Raw genomic sequence first — 20,191 nt, forward strand, 5'->3', positions numbered from 1 at the left:
TGACAGATACAACATTAAATCTCACATTACAGGAATAGCCAAAAAGGGACAGGACCGGGGATTCTGGTAAGTACAGCCCATTAGGTGAAAAATTTACTATAAACCATGAAATTGAGCATATATTAAAAATAGGGAAGGTTCTGATTTTTAGGTTTTCCTTTTTATACCTGACAAGGATAAAGAAACTATGTTCCCTGGGAGAGTTGTATTATTAATTGGGTGGTGAACAAATCAATTGCTACATCCATCGTGTTCTCTCCAAATCTTTTGACCCAAAGCTTCTTCTGTAACAGAAGCAGAATAATGTGTGTGCCTAATAACACACATTATTAGGAAGAAGAATGTTTATTTTCTAACTTGTAGTTATATTAAAGAATGTTGAAATGAATTGCATATGATTACTCATTGAAATTTTTTACAAAGACTTCAGAGACTGCAGTATCCAGTTTCGTTCCCCTTTCTCAACTTTTTTAAAAAAAATTAATGGCACTACAGTTATAAGAAATGAACATCATTGCCCATATGGGTAATACTGTTTTTATAACCTATAGATGTAGAAATATGTCATTTAAGTAATCATCTTATGTGTCAAGGGAGCAAAGGCAGGGTAGTCTTCTTTGTGACACCGAATCAATTACAGCAATTGTGATGAAAGTCTGCACTGCATAAAGCCATGAAATCTAGACATTCAATTAGGACAATTGAGCCAACTCAGAGACTTTCCCAAAATTTAGAAATAATAAATAAAATAAAGTTCAATATACAGCCAAGCTCACAAGAAAGAAAAAAAAAAATCCCAGGTATCAGAAACAAAAAAGAACTAAAATCCAGGACTAAAATCCTAACTGAAATCTAGGAATACTGTTAATCCCAAGGAAATCTTGGAAGCAAGGTAGATTTGTTTACATGTCATGGTAACAGACCCTAGAGTCTAGGAGCTTAAGGATGACTATTTATGCTGGTATAGAGGACAAGTCTTTGGGTCTGCTTGAGAGGGGAAGTTAGAATAGCATGTCTGCAACAGCCAGGGCCTTAATGGGCTATTCTTTCAGAGAACTTGAATGGCTCTCACTGACTCAGGGAGCAAGATAAAAAAAATCTCCCATAAGAAACCAAAACCTTGGGGACTTCCCTGGCCGTCCAGTGGTTAAGACTCCGCGCTTCCAATGCAGGGAAGGCGGGTTTGGTCCCTGGTCGTGGAACTAGGATCTCACATGCTGTGCATGCAGCTAAAAAATTTTTTTTAAAAAAAGAAAAGAAACCAAAACCTCAAGACAATACAGCACATGCGTTTGTAGGCCAAATGTATGTTACAACACAATATAAAAATGTACTAGAGAAATTTAACATAGAAACTTTGGGGAGTACTCACTGAAGAATCATATCAAGAACTTCTAAAACATTTTTAATTGCCTAGCTAAACATACTATTAAAAAAGAACCTTAGAAGAATGGGAAAATCACAATTGACCAAACAGTCTCAGTATGTTTCTGATAATGAATAATAATATTAAGATTTTAGTACTTAATATATCAGCTTACCTTAAAATATTTTTAAGGCCAAGCACAATTGGTATGAAACAAAGTGTTATATGGGACTAAAGACTAGACTCCAAAGCCAACTGTGTTTTACTACTTTCCTGAATCATTTTATAATCCTCACACTCTGACATACTAAAAATATAATGAATGCTTGTTTTTTATTAGAGTAAAGTTTGAAAATAATTTTAAATAAATGCTGATAGAGAATGAAAAACCATATAGGAGAAAGTAAACAGTGATTTTAAAAGAGATTTAGCCTTATTCAATATGTACATTTTTGGCAGAGGTAGAAAATCCAATTCAAGTTCAGACTGTCAGCTTTTCTATTTTGTACTATTTCTAGTTTTTCATTCTTCTTAGAATTATGAAATGGTTTGCTATGTAAACTTATTTTAAAAGCTAAATAAGCATTTTTGAACCCCCAAATACACACTTACCTGTAAAATTTGAGAAAATGCCAATTTTGTGTAAATACTTTCTTCTTATTCTAAAATATTTTACAAAACATTGACTCAACAAACACTATCAGTATAACAAAACTGATATTTCAATTAATGATAGTCTTTAATGTGATTGTTTGTTGCTTTCTTTTACTCCAAATTTCTAATAATACAATACAAAAATTGAGGTAACTTCAGTAAAACCTAACCTAAAGTAAATTGCAAAAATATAAAAATGCCTGAGTAATGTTTGAGCAACAAATGTCACTCTCATTATAACAATTAGAAGAACTCATATATTTAAGGGAAGAAAAGAAGGAAGGGAGGGAGGGAGAGAGGGAGGAGGAGAGAGAGAGAAAGAAAGAGAGGAAGAAAAGAAAGGCATAAAACAAGGCTTCCCAAGCTTCACTGTAGATTAGAATCACATTTGAGCTTTATAAAAATTCAAGTAATAAGTGTTACTAAACAAATGACTCTGTGGAAAGGGGACCTTAGAATCTGCTCTTTTAGCCATTACATAGGTAATTCTAATGCCTATTGAGATTTTAATGCTATTGGACTACACATAATTCCTTCAATTTCTCATATTCTATTATTTCAATTGCAAGCTGGTTTTGATTTTCACTCATCTACTGAAACTGCTATTCAGTGATATACCACATGTCAATCCTAAGAAACATTTTCCTTTATTATATTTTTAAGTATTCCCATTAAGTCCTTTTTGCCTTATTTGGCATTATTTAACCCTCTTGAAATTATTAAGCCATTGGTCTCTGTGACATTGCATTTTCTTTATTCTCCTTGAATATTTCCAATGGTTCCTTCTCTCTTACCTTTTGAACATTTTCCTTCCTTTACTTAGATGTTTGTGCTTTCCAGAGAACTATCTTCTCACTGTATTTATTCTCATCTACTTACATGATTCAGTTACACCAACATACCAACAACTCCCAACCACAGATTTCCTCTCATGGATTTCAAACACATATTTACCAACTGCTGGAACTACTTATGTAGATTTGCCTCAAACTCAAAATGTCCTGAGTTTACTTCTCCTTAAACCACTGTGACTTCATTTATTTTCATCCTGAACTTCACGTGTCATCCTCTTCCCAGTCATTCAAGGGAGATAATGAAAGTGTTCCTGGACTATTTGTCTCTTCATTTATCTTACTCCCTATATATTTCTTGGGCCAATATCCTTCTTCTCATTGATATGATTAAGTTCTGATTCAGATTTCTCCAGCTCTTACCTTCAGTATGCAATATCGTCCTATTTTTCCCTCTTGCAACTCGCACTTACTTAAATCCAACCTTTGCAGAATCACCAGAATACCCTACTAATGTACATCTTTATGTCAATCCTTTGCTAGAAAACATCCAGGATAGAGCACAAGCTCCTTAATACAACATACAGACCATGTTAATTTGTGTTTAGTACTTTGGGTTAATTTCCACTTTCTCTAACCTCTTCTCCTACTACTCCCTTTCTTGGATTTTTCACTCTAATAACACAAAACTGTGATGGCCCAAAACCTCACTCCTTGACTCATTTTTTTTTTTTCCTTTTCACATTTCATAATCAAGCCATCAGCAATTCTGGACAACTCCACTATCACAGTTTTACTAGAACCAGTCACTTCTCATCACTTCACCACTACTGTCACTGCCACTAACTACCATTCTAGTGCAGATCATTTGTATATTTCATGGCTATTTTGAAAATAGCCGCTTAGACTAGGGGGCATTATTCTTCCTGCTTCCACTTCTCCTGGTCCCTGCTTTGTCCTCACACTGTCCCGTCTCTAACCAGTAGTCAGAGAGAGTTTTTAAAATATAAATTCAGACATCTTTCTCACCCCTGCCACTCTCTAGCTCTCTTACATGCTTTAGTTTTCTTCACAGCACTTATTACCACTTGACAAATACTTGTTTGTGTATTCTTGTACTTTCCACTATAATGTAAGCTCTATGAGAACACAGACTTTTTTTCCACTTAGAACATTCCTGGCCCATCAAGACCCACAAATAGTATTTGTTGAATAAATGAATGTAGCTCAGGCATTTCTTAACTTAAGAAGTTTTTGCTGATCAATATGATGGCTTAAGTGCCCTTCTCCATTATCTTCTTTACAGTAGAGTATACATCTCCATTTCTTTATTCCACATTGTTTCATAGGTTTGGGTAAATCTTTCCCATTAGACTGATCTTTGAGAATGCAAAACTGTCTCTCTCATCTTTTTAATTTCAGTGCTATCATAGGGTCAGGCATCTAAAACACATTCAACAAACATTAGAACTGAATGAATGAGTGCATGGATGAATAGATAAAGGCTGAGCATCCTTAAAAAATATTTCAGATCTTCAGGTAGCCATTAAGAGCAATAGTTCTTTGAACATAAATTACAAAATGATATAGACATCTGGATCAAATACAGATGAGCTTGCATCCTATCTAATACTTAGTAAAAGCTTTGTTGTTTGAGTTTTTCAGTAAAATAATCTGTCTTTCAACAATTGAATTTTGTGTATTTTCAGAGATCGTCTATAGCTGGGTATTTAACGAGTTCCCTTCCTTTGTGGCGGAAGACAGCAGGCGGTTCATTTCCCAGGAGACAGGCAACCTTTATATTTCTAAAGTCCAAACATCAGATGTTGGCAGCTATATTTGTCTGGTGAAAAACACAGTGACGAACGCTCGAGTACTTAGTCCTCCAACACCACTCACTCTCCGTAATGATGGTAAGTTGCATGGACTGGATTGAAATGGTCAGCCACCTCAAATGTGAAAAATTGAGTATAATCTGCAAAAATACTGAATCACTATGCTGTACATCTGAAACTAATACAATATTGTAAATCAACTGTACTTCAATACAAAAAGACCTAAAAAAAAAAAGATGTATTAGTGTTCTTCTAAGCACTTAAACCTAGCACAAATAAAATAAAAAGGCATTTGACATATTTAGAAACTCTACACTTTTAGTCTAAGATCATGCATACCTTAGAATAAAATTTTTGACATAGGAAAGTGATGATCTATAGCTAAGAAATATTAACCTTAACACTACACTAATGCCAAAAAGGGAGAGGGATTCCAAAAGGGCGAACTGTAATAAAGACTCCACAGTTCTTTTTTTGCTCTTTAGGGTCTCTATATAACATATGTGTATGAATTGCAAGTATTTTACAGGTTCATTTTTCATCACTTTTTAATTTTAGCTACCTTCAAATTGAATGTTCAGCTTTTAATACTTCATGGCATAGTTATAATTGTTATTATTACTTTTCCAATAATAGGAGCAGCTGGAACTTTAACTTTTAAGTGCAATTCAGGCAGAAATGATGATTCTATAAGTATAGGTATTGCCATCTATCCAAAGTATCTTCAAATTTAGAAACCTGATTTGTAGTTATAGACATTTACAGTTAAGCATTACATTAAAGAAGTCAAGTGCTATATTACAGTTGATATATGATATATGGCTTGCTCTGTCATGCAATAAAAAAGCTATGAAGGTATTATTGAGAAGTGAGCTCGAGAATCCTGATGGATTGTGAAGCTTAAAAAATAATCTATTTCAACACTAGTCTTTTATATGCTTAGTTTTAGAATATATGCTGCAGAGTGTATAGCCAGAGTTTATATATATATATATAAAACGTTTGTAATATCATATAATCCTATCTGGTAGAGAGTAAAAATGCAATATATATTTCAGAGATGAGGAAGTCAATTTGAAAGAGATGAAGGGACCTCCAAAGGTCACACTGCTAGGTAATGGCATGGAGGAATAAATGGGAGACAAGGATGAAAAATGGGAAACCAATTTAGAGGCTACTGAAACTAACCAGCCAAGAGGTGAGGAGGGACAGAATGAAAGCAGTGGTAATAGCACTGAAGTGTAGAAAACATGCCTGGGATACTAAGAAGGTAGAATTATCAGAATGTGATGATTAAACATGAGGCTCTGGAGTAGGAGAAAGCTTTCTCATAGTTCAACGAATGGATGATGATTTTTTTTCATGAAAAGAGATAAGACAGATGAAAAAACAGACTGAGAAATTGGTGAATGTGACAAATTCAGTTTTGGCTATGTTGAGATAAGACATCCATGGGAAATCTATGTGGAAATATGCAGTAGGCAACTGATACATATTCCTAATATGCACAAGAGAGGACTGGGCTAGAGAAAGAGAGTTAAGTGTTATCATTGTGTATTCCATCAATACAGTTAAAGCTATGATTGTGGGTATATTATGCCAACTTCAAGATTATATAAGAATGTCTATAGGGTGAAAAGAATAAAGGAAAATAGATATGCATTTAGAAAACTTACCTAGTTAATAATTTAGAATTGAGGTGATTTTCTATAAGCCATTTTCATAAAGTTTCTGAGTATTTTCTCATTAATTCCACAAGAATTTGAAGCATCTTTGTTTGAAAATTGTAACATTTTGCTGACTAGTTCCATTTACAACATCCATTTATGTAATAATACCATACATTCAGATAGTGCCTGAGGTTGAGTAGGCTATTCTGCCTTCTTTTCATGCACCAAACCTAAACATTACATTGACATTCACAAGGGAGAGGAACACATGTAAAGTAAGAATCCAAAAATTGACACTACCTTCACTGGTGATTTAAAAGCTCAGGACCCATGTTCAACAGTCTCTTGCACTTCTTTAATTTCATGGCCCAAATGTATCACTTAACTTTACCTTATACCTTCCATAGTCAAACATTTCAGGAATAATTGGAGTAATTTGTTTGCAGCTATTTAAACTCCTTTGTCCTTTTGATTCTATTGTTCTTCCTGGGCAAAATCCCACTCCCAATGAACTCACTATACCCTTAATTTGTGACTGCCTTGGAATCTGAAAGCTGCTAGAGGGTTACACCTGCCAGGGATTCATGATCAACAACTTCAATATTGCCACTCAATCCTAGTAAGTTTCTGTGGATGGTTAATTTGTAACTGTCCCAAAGGTTTTTGGAATCTTCTCTGCTTTTCTCAAACTAGACAGCCTCCCTCCTTCCCCACTGCTTTACAAAAACTATTTAAGTATCAAATTTACTTTCCTACTAATGGAATTTCAAATCTATTGATACATCTTCATCCATACAGTTCTTCCCTTATGTAATTTCAGTAGAGATACTCTACTGTCCCTCCTACTATTAAAACCAATCCCTCCATCCTTGACTGCTGATTTTCACTCCCACTGGCCTTTTCAGAACATCACACTGTTAGTCATTGTTTCTTAGGTAACCAATACTGTGTCACTAAGCTAATAAATATTTTTAGTCATGTTAATTGAATTTACTGAAGCAGTTGAAACTGTTAACTTATTTTTATTTTACAAACATCTATATTTTCAAAAAATCATTATCTGTGCAGTACTATATGAAAGGTCCAATAAAGCAATGCACACAAGTAAAATAAAACAGTTATTTTAAAGTTAACATTTAAGTTAAAAAGAAACAGGTGGGGCCTCCCTGGTGGCGCAGTGGTTGAGAGTCTGCCTGCCGATGCAGGGGATACGGGTTCGTGCCCCGGTCTGGGAGGATCCCATATGCCGCGGAGCGGCTGGGCCCGTGAGCCATGGCCGCTGGGCCTGTGCATCCAGAGCCTGCGCATCCGGAGCCTGTGCTCCGCAACGGGGGAGGCCACAACAGTGAGAGGCCCGCATACCACAAAAAAAAAAAAAAAAAAAAAAAGAAACAGGTGGAAAACACCTGATAAATTTCAATTACATCATTCAATGACAGTCTTATTTAAGATTTTGTGAGAGAAGTTAGAAAATTCATATTTCTTCTTTCTGTAAATTATCTGAGATTATTGTTTTCTTGGTGATTGTCTACTAATTTTTACTTTGTATCATAGTAATACACCCTTATCAAAGGAATGTAGTGGTTTATAAGTGCTGGTAAGAAGGGGAAAGAAAAAGCAAACCCACACACCTCCCTTCCATCCAATCCTACTTCCTAAAGCTAACTTTTTAATTTCTCCTATTTTTCTTCATGAAGTTCTCATATAATGCTAGGAAATATCTGTACTTCTTGTTTAATCAAGTTTAGACAATAACTCATATAATGTACATCTGCTTCTTCTATCCTCCCCTCTTTTATAGTTAAATAATATTTTTCTGTTGTTTCCTTTTTAACCTTGACAATGTGCTTAAATCTCTATTATCCTTTTAACTCTTGAAAATAATTCTTGACTTTCTATTATATAAAGGGATAGTTTTATTCCTACTTTTTCCTTTACCTTTCCTACACTACTTTTATGTCCTTTTGTCTTCCACTTTTACTCTGACATTCTCCCCTGCAAATACAACCAAGTGTTCTAAACTTTCCCATAGACTAACTGTAAAAGCTTAAAATAAATATATGTTAATAAATAAATAGATATATAATTGTCATTCAATACATACTGTTACAGATTTTTAAGCTATTTGTAGATATGTGTGCTCTACTAGACGTGCTTTTCATAAGTGAAATTTTGAATATAACAAGAAAATAATATTGTGATACAGTTTGGATGTAATTTCTCTTAAAATTTTGCTCTATAAATACAATTCATAGTTTCAATAATAGTGTTGAAATATGAACATGAGTCATCACAATGCAAATGATAAATGAAACCATTATTATGGTTAAGAAAGCCCATGAAATGCGTGTGAAAGAGAAGTGAGCTTAGAGCCAAGCCTTGAGTAGTCCAAATTGCTTTGGAAAGGTTAAAAATGACAACCCTACGAAGGATAATGGGAAGGAGAAGTCAGAGAGATAATAGGAAAAACAATAGTGTAGTATCAAGGAAGCCAAGAAAAATGAGTATTTCAACAAGGAGAAGTGAGCATGCAGCTCAAGATGGTGGACTGGGTGCCTGTATTTGTCTCCTGTCTCCCTTCTGAGACCCTGTAAGAAGAAATTCGTATCATCAATGAGTAGAGGAAGCATTTCATTAACAAATGAGACACTTTGATATATTTCTGGAACAATAAGGAAGGATGTGAGTTTAATGATTAAACAGGCAGATTAACTAAAACCTGGAATAACGTTTAAGGGATCTAAAGAAAGGGCTAAAAACCATGTGCCCAGTGGAAGCCTGTAAAAGCTCTGAAATCACAGTTAGCTAAGGGTGGGCATAAGAAATGGGGCCAAAGGGGGACTGAAAGTATATACGTTGAACGTCTGTTTCAGTGAAATATTGTAATCCATTTTCTTCCCTGTGTTTACATGCAAAAAGACCAAAGTGCTCTTAACAACTCTCTTAACAACATGAGTGAACTTTCCCTGGAAAGCTAAAGTTCTTAATGTGAATAGTGGCACAGAATGCAAAACCTTCTCGTTCTGGCACATGAGTTTCCGCAGCCTGCCAGCCAGTTCCTTGCCCGCACATCAAAGCAAAGCTGACTGTCCACCCACCTCTCCCAGCCACCCGCACGCTCACCTCAGAAGGGAACCAATTCTACAGAATTGGGAAACACAGAGCAATGTCCAAGCCTCTCAGACTTAATGTTTATATGCAATGCTAAATTAACAGTTTCTATTAAAAATTACTGAGCTTACTGAATGGTTATAGAATTTATATCAAGATAATATGCAAAAAGCAGGAAAATTTAAATTATTCTAGAAAGACATCAATTAGACTAGAATTGTTCTTAATTCAAAAAACTTCTATATTACTATTTGATCTCTCTTCAAAAAAAAAAATTGAAGACTATGTTTATAGGAAGGACATATTCTTGAATGCTTTCCCAAGTAGGTGGCTTATATTAAACACTTAGTCTGAAAATAAAAATAGAATATGATTGTGGATGATTCCATTATTTGCATCACAGTCAGCAACAATTCCTGCTGGGTTTTACAAACCTCTCATTGCAGAGACAGGCAATATAATGGATATTTCTGCAAACTTGACAAACACCTCTGCAGGGGTTTGAATATAAAAGTTACGTTTAATCTGCTGTGACCATAGAGTTAGCTATAAAAATCATTTCAGAATATTGTGTTTTTACACTTCTTTGAAAAAAAATAGGCCTTTCTCAAAATAACAGAGGCTATATACATAGGCAAATTGTTTCCCTTCAAGGACAAATAAAATTTTACTTTATAAACTATTGGAAAATGTCTTGGCTTGGATCCTCTTAAAGCAAAGCTTGAAACAAAATTCGCTTGTAGGTAGTTTATTTGAAGTTTATCACAGAGAGCAGGAGTGTAGAATGGGGTGGGTTTGAGGAATGAACTAGTGAAAAGGGAGGTTGCATTATGGAGATGACCACCTCTACAGGCAGGTGGAGCTTGGTCGCACAGGACCAGAGCCTTATGAAATGCATTCAGAATAATCTCCTTGGCAGACATATCAATGGGCTTCCATCCCTGAGGGTGACTCCACAGGCAGTTAACTCCCGTGCATTTACAGGATGCCCTCAAGTTGCAGCTGAATGAAACTGGTTGCACCTACGCAGGCCTGGTTGCAGCAGTCATTGCAGGAGTAAAAATTGTGGCCAAGATCATTCAAACACACAAAAGTTGTCCAAAATAAAGAGCGGGGAGCTTTAGAAGATTGGAAGTGCATGAGTGACGTGATCAGATTTTCCTCTGCTGGCACTGTGAAAAACTATCTTCACACATTTACAAATGTATATTGCATACCTGCTATGTGTCAGATAATTCATTAAGTAGTGAGGATATAATGGAGGGCAAAACAAATGCAATAATTGTCCTTAGGTACCTTACAATATAATACAAGGGAAGATATTACCCTAAAAACTGAGTGTAACCAAGCATCCTAGGGTCTGCCTGTCCAGTGCCCCATGGAGCCAATCTCACAGGTCATTGTGTTGTAAACAAAACAAACAAATCTAGCTCCAAAACTATTATAGGTAATACAGAATTTTACTAATAGTTTGGAGAGTAATGAACATGGAGGCAGCATTCTGCAAAACAGCAAAATTTATTAAACACCCCACTTTAACAACTTCTCTCTTTTGCCAAGTTTTTATTCCTACAACTCTATATCTCTCCCTCGACACACCTCTGCCTCTCCTTCAACACTACTGTCTTGGTCTCCCTTCAAGGTCTCACTATCTTGGTCTGATGCATGGCAAGTTCATACTTTCATTTCTGCTCTCATTAGAATTCTCAGCCCAATTCTGAAGACTTTTTATTTTATTTTATTTTATTTTTATTCAATCAACATTTATAATGAATTGGTACATGTGAGGCATTGTTCTAAAAACTTTACAAGTATTAAAGTGAAAGGATGGAAAACATAGAAACAAATATGAACTAAAAAACAAAAGAAGTTTAAATTGGTCTATGAATATAATACAAGATATTAAATGCATCTCTAGGGACAGAAAATAACATTACATTCTGATAATAGGTTCACGTCTTAAAGGAGATAGAGCAAAGGGTTTTCCCACAATCCACTGTGTACAGCACCAGGCTCCTCACTCCTCTTCTGGTCCAGATGGAACCTTCTCCTGTAAGATCTCACTCCTTCCTAAGGCAGCATTTTTTCAGACCCTTCTCTAGGGTTATATTGGCTCCAAAGTGACACAGAGAGGATAATAAAAAAAAGAAAAGAAAGAAAAATAAAAAAGGAAAAGAAAGAAAAATAAAAACAGTCCTTGGGTCCCTTTACCATCCCTGGAGTTGTATAGTGTAGGAGCAAGAAAAAGAATTGAGGAAGTAACTTGGATAATGAATGGGAATAGATTCAGAATGCATGCAGAAAGATTGACTTTGTTAGAGAATTCATCAGTTGTCACTGTGGGGAGAAAAGTAAAAAAGACTATAGATGCAGATAACCTAATATTTGGTGGTGGCATTTATTTTAAATGAACTACAGACAAAGTCACCAGCTAAGAATGTATATGTAGGCAACAGGTTTATTTTTAAACCAAGAATTGTGTCTAGGGAATTATGCACATAATCACATACTTACATAATTTATGAATCAACCTCATTAATTCACTACTGAATAAGACAGGTCCTAAGAGCAATGGAAGAATATAAAAGATGGTATACCCTTGAAGATTGTGGTGGGTTGAATAATGACCCCAAGTTGTCCATATCTTAATTCCTGGACACTTTGAATGTTACCTTATACAGTAAACGGATTTTTGCAGATGAGGTTAAGGATCTTAATACAAGGGCACAGAAAACGAATACAAACATCAAAGAGAAATCTGAAGCAATTCATTTTTCTTACTTATCTTTTGGAATATTCATGGCTATTCTAGCAGTGTATTGGAACTGGCTTGTTCCTGTTTGCAGGAGTTGGTTGTGCATCTCTTCACGTCTTGGTAGCTTGAGATCAACCATGATGGGAGTATCTACAACATGAAAAGTAGCAATGGCTACAAATCAGAATTCTCACTGTCCTCCAACCCCAGAGAACTGGCTGTTAAACAGCATTCTGCTGGTAATTCAGCACGTAAGATCACAGTCACTGAATCAAAAATAACAACGTTTGATGGAATAAACATCAATTAAAATGTATCCCTGTTCTGCTCCAATCCTCTCTGTTTGCTTTGCTCCAGATAAAGTACAGACAGAATGGATCCTGTGCTACTTTCTCTATCTGGTACCTGAATTGGTTTTGCCAAGCAAACAGTGAGATGCAGCAAAGTCATTCTTATTTCCTGATCAGTTTATCACAGGAAATATGGCCATTGGAATGGCCTTGAGTATTCTTAGATTTCCCTTTTCTCCTCTAAATTTTGTAGTGGGTATTAAATGTTCTACCCTAAACCCAGGAGACTTTTTCTTCTTTTAATCTTTGTTCAAAATTTTCAATTTATAGATAGTTCCAAAGGTACTGGTAAAGCTTGTGAAAGAAAATTCCTACTAGTGTATATTTATCTATGTGAAAGAAGCTGAATAGCTTTAAGGTTTTATGTCAAGTTCTACAGGAATATAAGAAACTTACTTGGCATTTATTAATCTTTTATTTATTTTGCTATGTGTCTCTCTGGAAATCTTATAAACTTGATATTCTACAAATTAAGTAAAAACTTCAAAAAATCATTGGAAGATTTCTGAATAAAATGAATAATTTACTCAGATGTCCTTGACAATCAGTCATTTCACACAATTCAATTTCTCCTCAAGCAGACTTATGAAAACAATTTGAACTTCTATCTATGGAAATAAGAATTTTTATCAAGAAAAACAATGTGCATCATTTTAGTAACTCCCTTAATATGTCTTAGAAACTTTGAAGAATTAGTTAATAAGTGCTTACAAATAATAAGATAAATTTCTTAAAAATGAATCTAATTTAGGCTTTTTCTGGTTTCCCACATGAAAACTTGTTATTGTCATTCAGGAAACAAAATCCCAAAGGGTATAAAGTTTTGATAACTGACATTGTAATGGTGAATATATCATTCTTAACATAAGAAAGGAACCATGAACTTTGAATTACTTTTTAAGAGTGGAAAATGTATGTTTAGTAATTTTAATCTGACTTCCTTTCCTATTGTCAGACTAGTCTACACACACTGTCTCCATTGCTATACTTCCTCTCTTCATCTCATGGTCTGCAATCCGGCATTTAACCTCAGCACACCACTCAAGGTGTTTTCTCAAAATTCTTCAAGTATCTGTTCATCAAACTCACCAGCTTTTCCTCAGTCTTCATCATTCTTGACATCTTTTGAAAATCTGTTTAAACCTGAAAATATTTTCTTTTTTTTGATTTACCTGGGTGAAGACTCCCCTGAATAGGTTCCTCTGTACCTTTCACTGTCTCTCCTCAATCTACTATACTACAAAGCTATTGTAATCAAGACAGTATGGTACTGACACAAAAACAGAAATATAGATCAATGGAATAGGGTAGAAAGCTCAGAGGTAAACCCACGCACATATGGTCAATTTATCTTTGATAAAGGAAGCAAAAGTGGTGCTGGGAAAACTGGACAGCTACAACTAAAAGAATGAAATTAGAACACTTCCTGATACCATACAAAAGAATAAACTCAAAATGGATTAAAGACCTATATGTAAGGCCAGACATTATAAAACCCTTAGAGGAAAACATAGGCAGAACTCTATGACATAAATCACAGCAAGATCCTTTTTGACCTGCCTCCTAGAGAAATAGAAATAAAAACAAAAATAAACAAATGGGACCTAATGAAATTTAAAAGCATTTGCACAGCAAAGGAAACCATAAACAAGATGAAAAGACAACCCTCAGAATGGGAGAAAATATTTGCAAATGAAGCAAATGACAAAGGATTAATCTCCAAAATATACAAGCAGCTTATGCAGCTCAATATAATAAAAACAAACAACCCAATCCAAAAATGGGCAGAAGACATAAATAGATATTTCTCCAAAGAAGATATACAGATTGCCAACAAATACATGAAAAGATGCTCAACATCACTACTCATTAGAGAAATGCAAATCAAAACTACAATGAGGTATCACCTCACACCAATCAGAATGACCATCATCAAAAAATCTACAAACAATAAATACTGGAGAGGGTGTAAAGAAAAGGGAACCATCTTGCACTGTTGGTGGGAATGTAAATTGATACAGACACTATGGAGAACAGTATGGAGGTTCCTTAAAGAACTGAAAATAGAACTACCATATGACCCAGTAATCCCACTACTGGGCATATAGCCTGAGAAAAGCATAATTCAAAAAGACACATGTACTCCAATGTTCATGGCAGCACTCTTTACAATAGGCAGGACATGGAAGCAACCTAAGTGTCCATCAACAGATGAATGGATAAAGAAGATGTTGCACATTTATACAATCGATATTACTCAACCATAAAAAGAAACAAAACTGAGTTGTTTGTAGTGAGGTGGATGGACCTAGAGTTGGTCATACAGAGTGAAATAAGTCAGAAAGAGAAAAACAAATACCGTATGCTAACACATGTGTATGGAATCTAAAAAAAAAAAAAAGGTTCTGGTGAACCTAGGGACAGGACAGGAATAAAGATGCAGACGTAGAGAATGGACTTGAGGACATGGGGAGGGGGAAGGGCAAGCTGGCACAAAGTGAGGGAGTAACATTGACTTATATACACTACCAAATGTAAAATAGATAGCTAGTGGGAAGCAGCCACATAGCACAGGGAGATCAGCTTGGTGCTTTGCGACCACCTAGAGGGGTGAGATAAGAGGGGTGGGATAAGGAGGGTGGGAGGGAGATTCAAGAGGAAGGGGACATGGGGATATATGTATACATATAGCTGATTCACTTTGTTATACAGCAGAAACTAACACAACATTGTAAAGCAATTATACTCCAATAAAGATGTTAAAGGAAAAAAAAAAAAAAAACCTACCCCCTATATCAATCATTCCATTTAGCTATTGGTCTAGATGTGTCCATTCACCCATTTGTCTGGTTTGTTTACACTTGGCATTTTTCCCTAAAGGATTTAAGAAAGCTTATCCTTCCAAATATAGGTGTTCCTGCAGGATTCTACTCCTATGCCCCATCTATATTTCTAAATATTTGTCTTTAGTGGGCACTTCTATTTCTGCTCCCAATTTAGAATTTCCTACAAACTAACTTCTTCAGCAGCTATCTGTTGTTAGTGAGATCACTTTTCTTCTAAACATCTAATACAAATATTTCTGGATCAATTAGAATCCTCCTAATCTCGTGACTACATACATATTCCATAGGTTTGGCAAGCCCTGTGAATTCTACATCTGCACTTTCATTCTCATCTATCCCCTTCTTTATACTTCTAATTACAACACTCTTTGCCTCTTGCTTAGATCAGTGGCTTTCAAATGACTTTTCTTACAATTCACAGAAGGTGAATAGGGTTCCTATCCAAAATTCACTTTCAAGAGCTTTTCTACATTCTAGGCTATAGAGCACAAGAGAGGCTTTAGGTGCAATGCCAGTGAACTAGCTGGAACACCATCTCCTTTACCATCAATCAAGGAAGGTATCAGAAAGCAAGTTCATGAGAGTGGCATCATTACAGAGATTTAAACTAGAATGTATTTTTATTAATTTTGTTTAAAGTAAATCAGTCACAAAGTTGGGTTTGATTTATCACCTACTTTATCCCTGGACAAGAGACTTAACCTGCCTGTGCTTCAGTTTATTCATCTGAACAGAGGATAGCCTGGATATTTTTCTCATAGGGTTATTGTGAAGATTAAATGCATTAATAAATGCAAAGCGATTAGAACAATGCCTGATACATAATAAGTTTTAGTAAAAATTAGCAATTCACACACTATTTATGACACAAGAGCCACTGCATTTCACTAGTGTGTGGGTAGTTGCAGTAAGGAACTACTTTCCTAGACTGTTTCGATTACTATATTGTTTTTGGTTGCTGCTGTTGCTTACTGTGTAATTCAAACTCAATTCTACAACTGAGGTTTTAATAGAGGTTGGGGTGAGGGGTAATAACACTGGGAGAAGTTTTATATTCCATCACTTGTCTTCAATCATATCTCCAGTCAAAAACTACTCCAGAATTTTCTGACTCAATTCCTTTTCTTTTTGTTCTCTTTTTTGAGATACCCTTTTAATTCCTAGCTCTGACTGCATATGTTTGAATGACTTGCCTAAAATCACACAACTTTTTAGTTACAATAAACAGGAATAAAATCTACCTTATAATAAGTATAGTTTGGATTTTATTCTAAAAGAATTTTCTTATGTTTGTCCATATTGAAATCCATCTGCAACTTTCATAATACCCCTCCACAACTTTATGATATCATCATGCAAATGATATTTGCCAGCTTGATATTTCAATACCCAATAGAGTTCAGTGAGATCTAAAACTTTGGAGATTTTATTATTCCCATATTAATTTACAAAATAGTCAGCAAATCCCAGCTCCAATTCAACCCCAGAGGACTATTCCATTTTGCCAACATGTTGCTTCCCATACCCAAGGTATTTCACCAGCTATGACAAAACATATTCCTTCATATTATTTCTATTCACTGTCTAATTTTAAATAATATTTATTAATAAAATTATCAAAAGCTTTTGGAAATCTATAAAGTTACATCTAATAGGCCAGCAATTAATACTGTGATTCTCAAACACTTGAATGAGAATAATCTAGGGTTCTTGTAAAAAATGGAAATATTGGGCCATACTCAAGATCTATCCAATCAGAATTTCTGGAGTGGTCCTAAAAACCAGCATTTTTAATGTTATACTAAATGTTGTAAGGTGTGGACTGTGCAGTGTCTTTAAGAATGAAGGCTGCATCCTTGGGAGATCTCAGGAGAAATTGGGTCTTCAAATGTTCAACCTGGACTCCATTATTGGGGTTGTTCTATTCCTGCTATTCCTTCAGAGACAGGATTAGATGAAAGATGTAATTTAAGATCTACATGCAAGTTGTCCTCAGCCTATAAATCCTAGGAATCTGCATTTTCATGACATATCCCAGATATTTCATGTATTGATGCACTAATCATTACTTGCTAAGTATACATTTTTTAATGTTACATATCTCTTCATGTATTGTAAGATCTTCTTTGTACCAGACAGGATTTCCAGACAAAAGGTGGATGAAAGATTATACAGAATTATGTTAAGAAGAATCTTTGTAAAAATTCAGGTTCTTGGGTCTTTCCCTTAGATACTCTGATTTAGTAGGCCTGCAGTGGAGATTGGAGGTATTTATTTTTGACTGTGTAGGAAATTTTATGTCCAGGCAGGTGAGGGAACATCTGGCATTTTCTTTTATCTCCATAAGCAACTGTGACTTTATAGTTATTGTCAGTCACGGTATTTTTGCAGTTGGTCGATTGTTTCTGGAATAATTTGAAATGTATTTCATTCATAGTTTTAGACCACCTTTAAGGTAATTATTGAAATTTAGATTAATATGCTGTTTTTGTAGGAGTGTCCTCATAATTGAGCTGTCATAGGTGACATAGGTCTTTTCACCTTACTTAGACAATCTTCCTATTATTAATAAGATGCCTATTATCCTACAGTTACCATTTCTCCTTATCTTACTTTGCACTGCTATTCTTAATATGATCTACCTGATTTTTCTCTGAGCATCAAATAAGGTATTTAAAAATAACCTTAAGTCTATGAATCATTTTAAATGATTTCCTTCCATTTTATTTTCTCCTGAACTAATTCTCACATTTTGTCTCAGTTAATTTGTCTAAAACTGAGTAACTCTATGGTGGATATTTTAAGGTTCCCCTTATCCTTCGAGGTTATTGAATTTATATCCTTATTTATATCTTTCTTTATTGAATTATATTCTAATTTTGTGATCACTTTTATCATCCAGTGCTAAAAATCACATCCAGGATATTGTGGGCTCTAAAACTACTGCTTCTGGAAAGTCATTTGTAATATTTAGAAGTGTTTCTTCTACAGTTCACTCCAATGAGATATTTTGCAAATTTATCATAAAATAACAATACTTTTTTTTTAAACAAATGTATGAAACTCATATATTCAAATGAGTGTTATGTTCTTCAGAGTAGACATAGTGGGAGGCAATTTATTCACACCAATATAATCTTGCCATTATTTAAAATATTTTAAAACTGAATGATTCATCTTACTATTGTATAACCCTTGTATCGCAGTGCTGTGGCAGGGAGATAGCAGTTGCATAAGTGGAAGGCTTGAAAATGATTAACTTTCTTTCTATGCAACAGGCACCGTGATGAAAGCATTTTATAATCTGCTCATTTAATCTTCACAACAATACAGCATTTGAGTTTATCTTTCTTTTACAGTTAAATGATCTGTCATACAAACAGGTAGCAAGTCCTCTTAACCTATGTGTCTATGACTCTAAAGAGTAACCTGCTAAATATTATACTTTATTGCTCAGTTACCAACTGGTTAAGGGACTCTCCCAAGGTCACAGTGTTTTTTTCCCACTGTATCTTTATGCCTCCCTTATGATATCAATGCCAATTTGGGGTCTTGGATTATTTTATCAATATTACCTAAAATAAAATTTAAAGGGTATGGTTAGAGATGATCCTCTGTATGAATAGCCCACCTATCATAGAAGCAATCTTTGCTTCCTTCCAATTTCATCCCTTTAGATGATGTGAGGATTTTTTTCTCAATTTATCAAGAAAGAGAGAATCCATCAAATTTATGAAATTAGGTAGCAAGAAAAGAGTAACCCGTTTAAGTAAAATTGGGGTTATACTCATCTTTGGGAATGACAGAATTCATCTATAGAGAATGTAAGGTTGCCTGCTATATTGTATGTTAATTATCTATCAAAATATCTGTCAAGAGAATACATAGCCTAATTTTCTTAATAATTAGTTGGTTCTATTTAATATTATAGCACACTTTTTTCATTAAAGGTAGTTTTTTTTAAAAAGTCAGAATGTTAAACATTTAACTATAAAGGAAAAGAAAATGAAGACTGCACCAAATCACGGATCCTAAAGAATATTTGTGTTACTCACTGGTTTAATAAATAAATTAAAGCCAACATAGAGAAATATTTTTCTGTCACCCTGACAACTTGATGATCAAATACATGTAGTACAAACCTTACAGATGACCAACTTGAAAATGATTCATATGTATAAATAGCTGTCCTACCATAAGTTGGTCACTGCCACAGGCCCTTCTGATTTTTGCCTTTGTTTAAGCAAAAGACATGTCCTCAAGAAGTTTTTAGAGAATTTGAAATTCAGAAGTAAGTGAAAGCAGAAAACAAGTTAAAAAAAAAAGTGGGAACAATTTTGAGGCTCTAACCTCAGAAATGGATTCTCAGACAGATCTGGCCAAACACAGCAGACCCACTGTCTACAATGCCTTCCTCCCCTGTGGCATAAAACGTATACCACACGAGATAAATTCCACTAATTAAACAGTCATTTAAGTGAATAAGCATCATGCTTTAAAAAATAAGATGCCACAGAGAAAATCAGAGATCAATACTTTTTACTTTAGTATATATCAGTTAAATCGTATCATTTTGCTTTTGAACATCTACCTGTGATAATTTCCCAGGAAGAAAGGAATAAGGATTATTTGGGAAAAGAGTTGGATAGGATGTGAAGGATAATAGGAAGGAATTTGACATCACTTAAAAAAATGGGGTCAGACAGAGAGCTATTCTGATAGATTTAATTATTTTGTAATCCCAATTCTGCCTCATTTTTAAATATGCCACCTACCCTTTCTAAACCTTAGTTTCTTTATTCATACAACAGCC

General features: G+C 34.7%; 1 protein-coding gene across 1 annotated transcript in view; it reads left to right on the forward strand.

Annotated features, from left to right (window-relative positions):
* The window catches only part of CNTN5 (contactin 5), a 586,668-nt gene that overhangs the window by 149,997 nt on the left and 416,480 nt on the right, over positions 1 to 20,191 (forward strand). Inside the window, exon 6 of the mRNA XM_060105234.1 lies at positions 4,521 to 4,724. Coding sequence (XP_059961217.1) covers positions 4,521 to 4,724 — 204 coding nt within the window. The remainder of the gene's footprint in view (positions 1 to 4,520; positions 4,725 to 20,191) is intronic.

This window comes from Mesoplodon densirostris, chromosome 7 (assembly GCF_025265405.1).
Source record: "Mesoplodon densirostris isolate mMesDen1 chromosome 7, mMesDen1 primary haplotype, whole genome shotgun sequence".
Classification (NCBI taxonomy): Eukaryota; Metazoa; Chordata; class Mammalia; order Artiodactyla; family Ziphiidae; genus Mesoplodon; species Mesoplodon densirostris.